We start from the raw sequence: 12,706 nt of genomic DNA on the forward strand, positions 1-12,706 counted from the left end.
CTTAACTTTTTGAGGGATGGCCAAACTGTTTTCCATAGTGGCTGTACTAGTAGTTTACAGTCCCACCAGCAGCAAATGAGTTTTCTTTTACTCCACAACCTCTCCAACACTTGTTATTACTTGTCTTTTTTCTGTCTCATTTTGTATAGTTTATTATGGCTGTGTCTTCAAATTTACTGATCTTTTCTTCTGCAATGTCTAATACATTGTTAATCCCAGATTAACTTGGTATTGTTAGTAATCCAGTGTATTTTTCAACACTGACATTGTAGTTTTCATATTTAGAAGTTTAATTTGGGAATTTTTTTTTGTCATCCATGTCTCTACTTGACATTCTGCATCTTCCCTCTAACTTCTTGAATATATGGACTACAGTTATAAAATTATTTTAATGCTGCCCTAACCGATTTGGCTCAGTGGATAGAGCGTCAGCCTGTGGACTGAAAGGTCCCAGGTTCGATTCCAGTCAAGGGCATGTACCTTGGTTGCGGGCACATCCCCAGTAGGAGGTGTGCAGAAGGCAGCTGATCGATGTTTCTCTCTCATCGATGTTTCTAACTCTCTATCCCTCTCCCTTCCTCTCTGTAAAAAAAATCAATAAAATATACTTTTAAAAATTATTTTAATGTCCTTTTCTACTAATTCTGTCAACTTTTTTTGAGACATTTCAGTTGATTGATTTTTCTGCTCATTATTTTTGTATGTTTTCCTGCTTCTTTGAATTCCTTATAACTTTTGATTGCACGTTCAATATAATTTTTACCTTGTTAGATACTGGATATTTTTGTATTTCTATAAATATTATTGAGTTTTGTCTAGGACACAGGTGTCTTGAAAACAGTTTGTTCCTGGAAAGGCTTGCTTTCAAGCTTTGTTAAGTGGGACCAGAGCAGCATTTAATCTAGTGTTCGTTTTGTCCCACTGTAAAAGCAAAACCCTTTGGAGTATTCTACACTGTGCTTTTGAGTTAATGCGGTTTTCTACTCCGGCTGGTGGGAATGGGCATCCTTCTGGTCCCTTGTGAGCCTCAAGAGTTGTTCCCTCAAGAATAAACTTTGTGCCCTGGCTGGTTTGACTCAGTGAGGGAACAGCTCTTGAGGCTCACAAGGGACCAGAAGGATGCCCCTTCCCACCAGCCCACCAGGCCTGTGGACTAAAGGGTCCTGGATTCAATTCCCGTCGGGGCACATGCCCGGGTTGTGGGCTCCATCCCCAGTATGGGGCGTGCGGGAGGCAGCTGATCAGTGATTCTCTCTCATCATTGATGTTTCTATCTCTCTCTCCTTCTCCCTTCCTCTCTGAAATCAATCAATATATATATATATATATAATACATTTTGTAATTAATCTGTCTCCACCTACTAGATTCTAAACTGCATGGGGCAGGGACCTTTGTCTTTTTTATATTCATAGATTTATCACAGTGGTAGATGCATGGGAAATATTTTTGAATGAATGACCATCCGCATTTAAGATTTTGGTGTGTCCTTATAGAAAATAATTAGAAAACAACCCAAAGAGAGTTGGGAAAGTCAAGGAGAGAGAATTGCTGAAGAAATGTCTTTGGGTAAGAGAAAAGGGATGGAATCTAGCACCCAAGGAAAGGGTCTGACTTTAGATAGACGCATGGATACCTCATCTATGAACAGATGACAAGTCAGCCTACATGGGTAAAGATGCTAGTAGGTGGGGACAAATGAGAGTTTGTGGAAATTATCTTTTGATTGCTTCAGTTTTCTCAGTGAAATAAGCAAGGTCCTTTGGTAAGTGTGAAGGTGAGTGTGGGGGAAGTTGACAAAAGCTAGTAGAGTAATTAGACTAAGGAAGTATAATCAAGGAGTTGGCAAAAGTAGGTTTACTGTTGAGTAGATGAAACACATTTTCTTCTTGTATTATTTATTTATTGTTGTATTATTTATTTGTATTACAACTATAAACCTACTTTTGCCCATCCCTGTATTATTAATGGGTGTACTTGATTAAGGGTTCATTTGAGGTTTATGTTCATAAATTGAAATTCAGATTAGTCAGCATGTTTGTTTTACTCCAGCTACAATCAACAGTGACTAAGTATTCATTGAGAACCAGACACTATTACCTGCGGACTGTAAGATATATTAACAAAACCTCATCCTAACCCCATGAGGACTCACAGTGTATTGGCAGACATATACATAATTAGCCAATTGTGAAATGGTGTGGTAAGTACTATCTACTCAAAGGTAAAGCATCGTATATTAAAGAAGTTCCAGGCTGGTGAGCAATGCAGGTTGTGGAGGGAACAGCAGATTACTGTGAGAAGGCAGAAGATTGCGAAAGAATCACTTCCAAACTCTCACCTCCCTCTGTCCAGTCAAAAACTAGGTGTAAACACTATTTTATATAAAATACTCTTATGTAAAAACTGTCCCAATCCCAACCAGATCCCCTGCTTTGAAACTCATCTTAAACTAGATCCCCAAAACTCATAAATATTGTACCTCTAACTTCTCCCATAAGACACTCCAAAGACTATTAAGATATCCTCCCTTACTGCAGTAAGCAAAAAACTGAGCTCTGCTCTATCAACAGGTTATTTTGGAGGTATTTTAAAGGAGCCAGCATTTGATGATCTTGGAGGTCCTATAAAAATCTGGTCAACTTGGAAATAGCGTGCTTTCTGAGGCCCTTTGAGTCTCCTGCACAGGGTCTCTCCAATGACGATGGTAAGGTAAGTTCATATTGAGTTTCAGCTTTGATTTCTTATTTATCTTCATCAACCACTCCAAATGCTGTTTAATTTGTTTAGTTTGAGAGTGGTATCTAGGAATAAGAGGCTCTTTTTAAAAATCCAGATTGATCAAGTTTGAAAAACGTATTTTTGGTAGAAATCTGCATTATTGCTCACAATACTTTTGTGTGTTTGTCCTTGTCATTTCTTCACTGTTAATCTGTAAGAAGAAGTCCAAAGGTATTAAGATGGGTGTAAGCTAGTTTACTCAGAAGACTTCTCTTCAGACTGACATCCTTTGGAAAAATGCCTCAGGTCATTTATGAAAATCTTACCAAATTTTACTCACTGTTGTGTTATTTTATCCATTAAGATTTAGTTCTCTTTCGGAGGGGGGGGGGTCTCCAAGATACAAAGGTGCACAAGATTTGACTGACTATTGCCAGACTCATAGGTTTATTTTTAGTCTAGTTCTGTACCCAACTGGGTTGAACTCCTGCATCTTATATGTATTTATATTAGAATCAAAACAAATCTTAAAGTTTCTAAATGATATAAGCATTATTTGGAATTATAGTGGTTACTTTGAGGAACTTTTTATATGAACAAAATCATTCCTTTGGGAGTCACTTTGAAGCACAAAGGGAGCAGTATCCCAAACATACAATTGTCTACACATTTTTTAATTTACTGATTTTAGAGCAAGGAGCAAGAGAGGGAGAGACAGAGGGAAAAAAACATATTAATTTTTTGTTCCTCTCATTTATGCATTCATTGGTTGCTTCTTGTATGTGCTCTGACTGGAGATTGAACCCACAACCTTGGTATATCAGGGCAGTGCTCTAACCAATTGAGCTAGGGCCTGTCCACATTTAAAGCAAGAAGAAACTTTCAAGATATATTCAAGGAATTATGAAATTGCCTCCTTAAAAGATTCCTTGGCAAAGGCAAGAGAAAATTGTGAAAATTTAAAAATGAAATCTTTTAGATCCCTTAAAATCAAATTTGAATATAAAGTCCTTTATTCTTCTTTTCCACTTTCCCTTATGTTCCTTCACTTTTCTCTTTTCTGTTTATCCTTCTGTTCTTCTCTCCTTTCCTCCAAAATACCTCATAAGAAGATGGTCTTGTAGGTCTAAAAGAGAAAAATCACTTTGTTTCGTATGAGAGACACCACTTTCCATACTCCAAGTATTTATAATTACTGCCTCCTGCACGCCCCCTACTGGGGTTGACCGGGACTCAAACTGACAACATTTTGGTGCCTGGGACAACACTCAACCAACTGAGCCACACCAGCCAGGGCGCTTAACTAACTGCCTTAAACTATCAATTTTTAAAAATCATTTTTATACATTATTCAACTTTTAATAAACTATTAAACTTTTCACTTATTTTGCTTTTACCTAAAATATGGTTGGTTGACAATACAAATTTTGGCTTTTAAAAGATGACTAGAATATCCTTCTAGTTGCTATCCTGTTCATGAATCGCTTAAAGCCAGTTAGATCTTGAAATTCTCTTTTTTTTTTTAGATCTTGAAATTCTTATGTAAATACACTCTCTTAAGATCTTTCCATCTTTTCAAGTTTGATTAACATTTGAAAATACATTGTAATGTTTTTAGTAATAAAAAACATGGGTATATTTAGACCTTCAAGAAGAATTTAACCAAGGGAAATAGGCAAGAACAAAACAAAAACATTAGCTTTTAGTAGCTGTAAAACAATGTGTGGCTTTCACAGTAACAGACTTCTATATCAGTTGCATAATAGTAATTCTTTATTCATGAGGTCTTTATTTCCATGGAAACACTGAGATCATTTTAATTTTTAATTACACTAGAGTTTACAGTTCCATAGATTTTAACTCTATCAGTAAGCACAGAAGCCAGAGCTTCACCCACTTCTAGTTAAAAAATGTAAAGGAAGAAAAGGTAGTTTAAAATGATCAAGAATTTCATGTAGCAGTAATTGGTTTTTTTCTTTTTAATTCTTACAACATTGTATTGCTCTAAGAAAGAAATATTCCTTGTTACATGACAAGTAAAGAAATCCAGATATTGATTAACATGAATTTGAATGAGAATAATTAAATTTCAAGAAAACCGCTTTCTGAGGACAAGAAATCTCTCCCAGTCTCAAAATTTTCTTTTCTTCACAGGAAATAAGAACTTAAAAAGAGAAAAATGCTAATTTCTAAATAAAAAATTTCCTGTAATTTCCTTTTTCTTCTTGATTAAAGAGTTTTCTCCACTGTAGATTGTGGAAGTCTTAACTTTTAATTAACTTCCCAGCCATGATAGAAAGTTCATTATACATGAAAGCAAAGTGGTTTTCTTTCATGTTTCAACTGAATTTTAAGTACTACAGTTTGTATGGTGAGGGGAGTGTATGATTACATGTCGCCTTGGGAAATACATCACAAGGTCTAGAACAACAAATACAGTTTTAATCTTGTCATGTCTCTACTTAAAAACTCTAATTTTATACAGAATGAAATACAAATCATTGAGCCAGCAGTCAGGACAATTGCAACCTGAAAGGGGGCCAGGCCAGTGGGCCTGCCTCTGGCTGGCCTGTAGTGTGTGGGTTCCTGACCTCATGCAGGAAAGAGTCCAGGTGGTTTTGAGTATGTTTATTCAAGCTGGGACAGTGAAACAAGGAAGGTCCTAGGATAGAAGCAGCAGCAGGAGACAGCCTAGGCGGGGCTGCTTTGGCTCTCTAGAAAGCTTATAGGAAAGAAGTGAGCCGAGGTGGGGCTGCTGTCAGCTCACTGGAGAGTCAGAAAAAGGGGGCCTTGGAAACAGGTTCAGGGGTTAGCATGGGATGAGCGGCTACTGGTTGCAAGTCTGGTGGGGTCCCTTAGAGCAGCGGTCGCCAACCTGTGGTCCGTGGACACTGGTGGTCTGTGAGGTCCGAAAGGCTGGCAGCTGCTGCCTTAGAGCTTAGGAGATGCACACCTGTGGGGGAAGAAGAGGGAAAAGAGAAAGGTGCTGTTGTGCTCCCGGGCGGGCGGGAGAGTAGGAGCAGGGTCCTTCATCTTGAGGGTTTTAAAGGCTGGGAATTTAGGGGAGGTCCTAGGGCAGGATCTCAGTAGAATATCCCTCAGCTTTTCCAGGTCTCCTTTCAGGTCATGGCTTCACTGATTGGTCGGCATCAGGGCAGGGGGTCACTAGTCATCACAGCTGGTCCTAGCATTGCCTACCTTGTTTTGCTGGGCCTGGATCCAAAATACAACTGAGGCCTAGATATTATCTCCAGGGAGGAAAGGTGTGTGTGTGGGGGGGGGGCAGTTAAGTAGAGGGGTGTCTATACCCCATGACTAGTGATATGAAAGGTCACGGGAATCTAAACCACATGGTCAGTGATTTGCCAAGGGAGGATATGCCAGTTTTGCCCATTGCTAAGCACCAGCGGCTTTCTGCCCTGGTGACCTTCTCTATCTGCTGTAAATTGCTCAGCCAGTGTGTTCAACTGTCTGTTTCCCCATTCCACTTGCCAAGGAATTTTCATAGCTTTTTACTATCCTGCCTCAGTTGGAGCATGCATTTTTAAATTTTTAATATAAAAATAAGTTGAAAAAAGATATCAACTACCAGCCTGGAGAAGGTGACAGTCCAAGTGTGCAACAACCATCCTGCTAGCCAAGAACCTACATGGCCTTCTTTTGGCCAAATATTGAAAATGTTTATTTTTTAAGAAAGATGACAAGCCCTGGCCAGGTGGCTCAGGTGGTTGGAGAGCCGTCCTATTGCAGGTTTGATTCCCAGTCAGGGCACAGACCTAGTTGTAGGTTCTCTTTAGGAATGTTTGGAGTAAAAGTGATTGTAGCTTCCCTGGAGAGACACTGATGAGAACTGGGAGAGCTAAGGGAACTGGGGATTGTCCAGTAGACACTTCTTATTTAAACCTATGTAGTGAAATATTGCACTTGTTTCCTTTTGGTGTAAGAAAAGAAATGACCTAAACAAAGACATAGCTCCTAACCTCCCCTGTGACTCTCTATAATCTTTGGTCGACTTGAAACCTTCAGCACAAGAACTGCGTAATCCTTCACTGCAATTCAGATGCTAAGTGTGTCTTTCATCTGAGGGAAAATGGAAAGGAGATATTAGAATGGGATAATCCTTGTTCACAAAAGTTTAATGGTTACCTGCCTACCCCAATATTAGAATGATTAGATGGGAAAGATCATCAACAGAGACAATACTGATAAATTCCCTGACTTTCTCCTCTTTAGTGCATAGCTAGGGACCTCCTGTGGAACAGAAAGGAGGAACCTGTCCCACAGGTTACATGCATTAGTCCTTGGTGAGTTTACTAGGGTAAGTCAGAGCCCAGGAGTCTCCTTACTGGTGACAAAGCTGAGGCCTGATCCTATGATGTGAACATTAAAACAAAATACCGCCACCCTTTGTGTCCCAACAGGAACATCCATATGCCAAATGATGTATCTATTTCTTTCTAGATGTAACTGCAATGATGTTGTGTTTGAAGACTCAGTGCCTACATGTAGCAATTCATTTGGTTTTGTGTCACAGATTACATCTCTTCAATATCTGTTTTATTAGTCACAAGGGGAAGGTGAAGAAGATGAGAATAGATGGATGCAAATTTATCAATACTACTCCAAAACAAAATTCATCAATACTACTCCAAAGCAAAATCCATCTGTATTAACAGTGGGAATGTTAATACTTAAAGTGTGGACTGTGGATCAGCAGCATTGGCATTAGCTGGGAGCTGGATAGACCTCAGACCTACTGAATTCCAGACCTACTGAATCAGAATCAGCATTTTACCAAGATTCCTTGAAAGTTTGTGAGGCAAACATTGAGAAGCAGTGTGTAGAACGTTATCATCTTTCCTTATGGACAACACATTTTTTGCTATAATTTACAAATTGATTACATTCGTGTCTTATAGTGCTATTATGATGAGTCCAACATGCTGTAAACAGTTTGTAGTGGGAGCAAAACTGGAGGTGAAATAGTATAGATAATATAGTGAAAGAGATCATTTATTTCTTTCATTATACTGTCTTCAAACATTTACTGTACTCCTATTGTGCATAAGACACTATTCAAGGACCTGAAGATATAGCATTGAATAAAGTCTCTGTTTTCATAGTTCTTACATTTTATTAGGGGGAAACTCATAATAGGCAAATAAATATGTCAGCTGATAAGTGCTAGAATGAAAAATAAAATAAGAGAGAAAAGGGTATACTATTTTCTAACAAAGGGTCAGGGACTGCTTCATGGATGTGTTAGTCTTTTGGGCTGCTGTAAAAAATACCAGACTGGGTCATTTCTAAACATAAATTAATTTTCTCAGTTCTGAAGACTGAAAGTCCAAGATTAGTGTTGTTGGAAGAATGCCCTCTCCCAACTCCCAGACTTCTGCTTACCTACTCACAGGGCAGAGAGGGCTGGGAGCTCTGAGATTTTATAAAAGCACTAATCCCATTCATGAGGGCACTCTCTCATGACCTAAGTAGCTCCCAAAAGCCCCCACCTCCTAACCCCATCATATTGGGGTTTGGATGTCAACATATGAAACTTGGCGTACACAAACATCCACACTGCAGGAATGGACAAGGGGATTCTGGAGTGGAGACTTGAAAATTGTGTGTGGACATCAGGGGAAAGAGCATTTTCGGTCCAGTGGCAGTTTATGTAAAATCCCTGAGACTGCAGTGTGCTTTGTGAATTTGAGGAGCAGCAAGGAAGACTTGTGTCTGGAGTGAAATAAGGGAAGCCCAGGATATTAGAGAAGTTAGGAAAGTGTGGGAGGAAAATACAGGTCCTTCCTGGCCATTTAAGGTAGGATGGGAAGCCACTGGAGAGGTCTTTGTAGAGGAATGGCATCTTATTTCTGTGTTAAAAGAACACTTTTGTTGCAATGTTGAAAATCAACCATGGGTGGGGAGAGTGCATAAGTAGAGGCAGGGAGAAAAATTGGCTTTGCAATAAACCAGAAAATATTATTTTTAAGTGTTTTTTTCTTTTTCTTTAATGTTTTTATTGATTTCAGAGCGAGGAAGTGAAATATAGAAACATCAATGAGAGAGATGAATGGGTACCTCCTGCACACCCCCTCGTGGGGGGTGGAATCCGCAACCTGGGCATGTGCCCCAACTGGGAATCAAACCGGTGACCTTCTGGTGCATGGGCTGACACTCAACCAACCGAGAGCCGCACTGCCTGGCAAACCAGAAAAGATTTAATGGTAACTCAGATCAGGGTGGTAGTGGTGGTGGAGTAGATAATGGTTAAATTCTGGATAGATTTTGAAGATATCGCTGAAAGGATTAGATTGAATGTGACATACTGTATATGCGACAGGTGGCAAGGATACCCCCGAGGTTCTGGGACTGACCAGCTGGAAGAATGGAACTGCTAATGACTATAATAGCAAGAGGAATTCCTCACCGTCCTTCTGAGTGGCACATGCCTGTTAGCCAGCCAAGGAGAGATGCTGAAAAGGCATAATTTGCAAACAACTACTCTATTTACTCCCAACTCAGTCATCTTGGAGGGGAAGTAGCTATTAATAATAAAGGAATGGGCATGGCTCTATCCCAACCATCTTTACAACACTGAAACTTGAATTTCACCAATTTTTCATGTGTCATGAATTATTATTTTGATTTTTGTTGTCAAAAAACCTAAAATATTGACTCTCTGGCTTTTAGTTTGCTGACTGCTGGTATATATGAAACAAGATGGGACATTAGTTGATAATTTTTAAAGATTGGTAATGGTATGTACATGGGGTTTCTTTGTATTAGTTCACTTTTGTATATGCTTGACATTTTTCATAATAAAACGTTTGAAAAATGCTTAGGCGTACCAACGGCGATCAATCTTAAGAACTATCCCCTGCCCGTTTAAAAAAAACAACACACCCTGAAAGTTGTATCTTGTAAATGCAGCCGTTTGTCTCTTCTTTTTCTGACAGAGTAAAATCCGTTTTAAAACTTTGGGTAGTGGTAAAAGGAGATTTTTAGGACTGGACGTTCGGCGACGGGGAAAGCACGTTTAAGGAAACGGAGTTTTGTGGCGTGTAGGGACCGTTGTCTGTTTTTTGACATTACTATAGACGACGAGGGCCAATTCCCCTTTTACAACAAGAAATCCAAAGAAAATACACATTAGCTGTCACCGTATTGCCCGCTGCCCTCCGATGATTTCCGGAAATGACGCCATCAGGCCCATGCTACGTCAGCCGGACCCCAGCAGTGCCGGGCGCCGACGTCAGCACGTAAGCGCCCCCCTGCAGGTCCAGGCCTGCGAGAGGACCGACTGGAGCGGCGCCCGCCGCCGGGTTTTCAGGAGACGGCGGGAGTGCGACTGCGCCGGCATTCCGGGGCGGGGCTTTCCTTCACCCCGCCCCTCCCCAGCATGAGCGACCAATGAACAGCGACTGCCCTGGGGCCGGGGAAATTTTCAGAGGCTGGAATGATTAGCCGAGGGGACAGCCCCGCCCCTGGCCCCTCCCAGCCCTCGCGCCCCGCCTCACGCCGTCGCCGCCCCGCCTCCCGCTCCCGCCCGCCTCCCAGCTGCGGGGTGACACGGGGCTTCGGGTTGGTCAGGGGGCGAGGCAAAGTTAGACGTGGGCCCGAGGCGGCGGCGCCGGCCCCAGCGCGAGCGCGGTGAGGAGGAGCGGGTCGCCGGGGCGAGGGGGCTGCGTGGCGGAAACGTGAGGGCCCGGGCGCTTGGTGGGAGCGCTCTGTGGCCCGAGGGGCGGCTGTGAGGGGGCGAGGTGCACCCGGGTGTGTCCCGGCGCGGTCCGCCGGGCGTGGGCCGCGGGTGGGAGCCGCCGCGCTCTCCTGGCCCCGTTTCCAAAGCTTTTCTCGGCGGCCCGGCCCCCGAGTTTGCCTCCCGTCCGGTTGTCTGGGATGCGAGGAGGAAATGTAAGGCGCTCCGAGAGCCCTTGGAGGCTTTCCCGGGGTGTGTTCCTGGCCGGTCGCGCGTACCTTTCTTCCGGGACGGGAGCGGCGGGGGCAGGTGGGCAGGTAGCTGTTCACGCTCGGAGGACAGTTCCAGCAACAGACAGACAGACAGACAGGGATGCCCCCCCCCCCCCCCCCCCCCCCCGCCCCGCGCCCCGCCGCCCGCGACTAACATTTCCAAGTTTAAAAAGCAGCAGGCTCGGGAATGCCGAGGGGTTCTGTACGTCAGGAGTACGATCGCTTTTTCTTTATTTACATAGAAAATAGGAGCGGCGACGTCGTGCGCTGTGCATTGTGACTGGGCGCGATTTTCGTCCTGAGCTCGCGCCTTCCCGAGTCTGCCGGGGCGGCTTCTGACTCGATATTCCTGGGAAATAATACTGTTAGCTGTCGGGTCTCCCTGCAACGCAAGTTTCCGCGAAATTAACTGTAAGAAAGGCTGAGGCTGCTGTTCGTGGGGCGTGAGGCAGAAGCCTCTCCCGTCCTGTAAATCTAGTGTTTGCGCTGCTCTCTCCCGCAGGTTTGTGAAATGACCGGCCACCGCCGAGGAGGAGAAGCGGGGTAGCCGCTGAGACGGAGTTTCAGTGACCAGAAGACAGCCCAGGGGCGTCGCGTCTTTTTTGCTGCCCCTGCCGCTTTGAGCTTTACTGTAACAGCTGAAAAACTTGGAAAATAAAATGAGCACGCTGTGGTCTTGAACATCCATTTTTATTTTTTATTGGAGGACACATTAAAAGCGCCAGAGTGACAGCCGGAATGGCATCCAGAGAGAGGCTCTTTGAACTTTGGATGCTTTATTGTACCAAGGTAACTGCTTGCTTTTTTTTATTTTTTTATTTGCACGTTTTAAAATACTTGGTTGTGAGATTTTTATGACTGGCCCTCTTAGCACTTCATTTCACGGATAATAACCTGTTTGTTGGTAGGTACGACCCACAATTTAAAAAGACGGATTTGCTGCTTGCCTTTTCTGCAGGTTCGAACACATGCACAGCACTGGCACACTGTTCCAAGCTCTGGGGTGTGGTTTTTATTTGATATTTGTCTCCAGTGATCCCCAAATTATATAAGTAACATGACGACCTTAAGAGAGAAATGAAGTATTTTCCTTTTTTGTTTGTTCACTTTCCTCTTTCTCCCACAAGTGGGAGCAGAGAGGGTTTCAGGAGAAGAGCCTTCGACATTTTTCTCCTGGTCAGCCTTTCACGTCGTATTATCCAGGTGACTGATGACAGGGGAAGGTCTTTGATTGGAGGCGGTCACTCTGAGCTGGCCGAGATACTCGCACCTGATGAGCGCCTCTCATCTCATCCTCACAGCCATCCCGTGCGGTGGGTGTCGTCATTACCCCCTTTTACCGACGAGAACAAGCTGGTGCTGAAGTTGGGGGGCTGATGAGGTGCAGGACCGAGCTTGAAACTCAGCACCGCCTGATTCACACCCATGGTCTTACCCATGATGACCCCTTACTATTTTTGGTTTTGTCATTCACAAATAATTTTCTTTTCTCTCTCTGCCTTTATGTGAATTTTTTACACGTTAGCTTTGACTTTAGGGTGATTGGGAGGAGAAGGGTACCACTCTAAGCATCTGCTTCAAGCGAGGAGCTGCAGTGCCACTTAGAAGATACTGGAAGGGTCAGAGAAGCGGCTTTAATCTACTTTAGTTACTTTAGGTCTCTGTTTTCAAGTCTCAGCTTCCATTTCTGTTACCCCTTCTGGCTTCTTTTTTATACTTTCAGGTCTTTAATGAACAAATTATTCTTTAACAAATAATCTCTGTTATCTGTAATATTAAATTTTAGAGGTCACACTGGAATTTCCTTTGACTTTCTGGCTTGGCATATATTTTTTAAAATATATTTTTATTGATTTTAGAGAGGAAGGGAGAGGGAGAGAGAGGTTGAAACATCAATGATAAGAAAGAATCATTGATCAGCTGTCTCCTACACGCTCCTCAGCCTGGGGATTGAGCTCACAACCTGGGCACGTACCCTTGACCGGAATCGAACCCAGGACCCTTCAGTCCACAGGCTGA

The 12,706-nt window shown here is 42.7% G+C and overlaps 2 protein-coding genes across 6 annotated transcripts in view; both read left to right on the forward strand.

Moving 5' to 3' along the window:
• The window catches only part of CARF (calcium responsive transcription factor), a 55,388-nt gene extending 45,845 nt beyond the window's left edge, over positions 1-9,543 (forward strand). The window contains 3 exon segments of the mRNA XM_070421883.1: positions 2,572-2,710; positions 8,749-8,943; positions 9,060-9,543. The gene's annotated coding sequence lies outside the window, so the exon portion shown is untranslated.
• A 745-nt stretch (positions 9,544-10,288) lies between these two features.
• The window catches only part of NBEAL1 (neurobeachin like 1), a 109,782-nt gene continuing 107,364 nt past the window's right edge, over positions 10,289-12,706 (forward strand). For all 5 annotated transcript variants that reach the window (XM_070421889.1, XM_070421891.1, XM_070421886.1 and 2 more), the window contains exons 1-2: positions 10,289-10,369; positions 11,190-11,476. In XM_070421889.1, the coding sequence (XP_070277990.1) occupies positions 11,426-11,476 (51 nt within the window). In that variant the 5' untranslated portion in view covers positions 10,289-10,369; positions 11,190-11,425. The remainder of the gene's footprint in view (positions 10,370-11,189; positions 11,477-12,706) is intronic.

Source organism: Myotis yumanensis, unplaced genomic scaffold (assembly GCF_028538775.1).
Source record: "Myotis yumanensis isolate MYYU_CA2020_CCGP unplaced genomic scaffold, mMyoYum1.0.hap1 SCAF_8, whole genome shotgun sequence".
NCBI classification, from domain to species: domain Eukaryota; kingdom Metazoa; phylum Chordata; class Mammalia; order Chiroptera; family Vespertilionidae; genus Myotis; species Myotis yumanensis.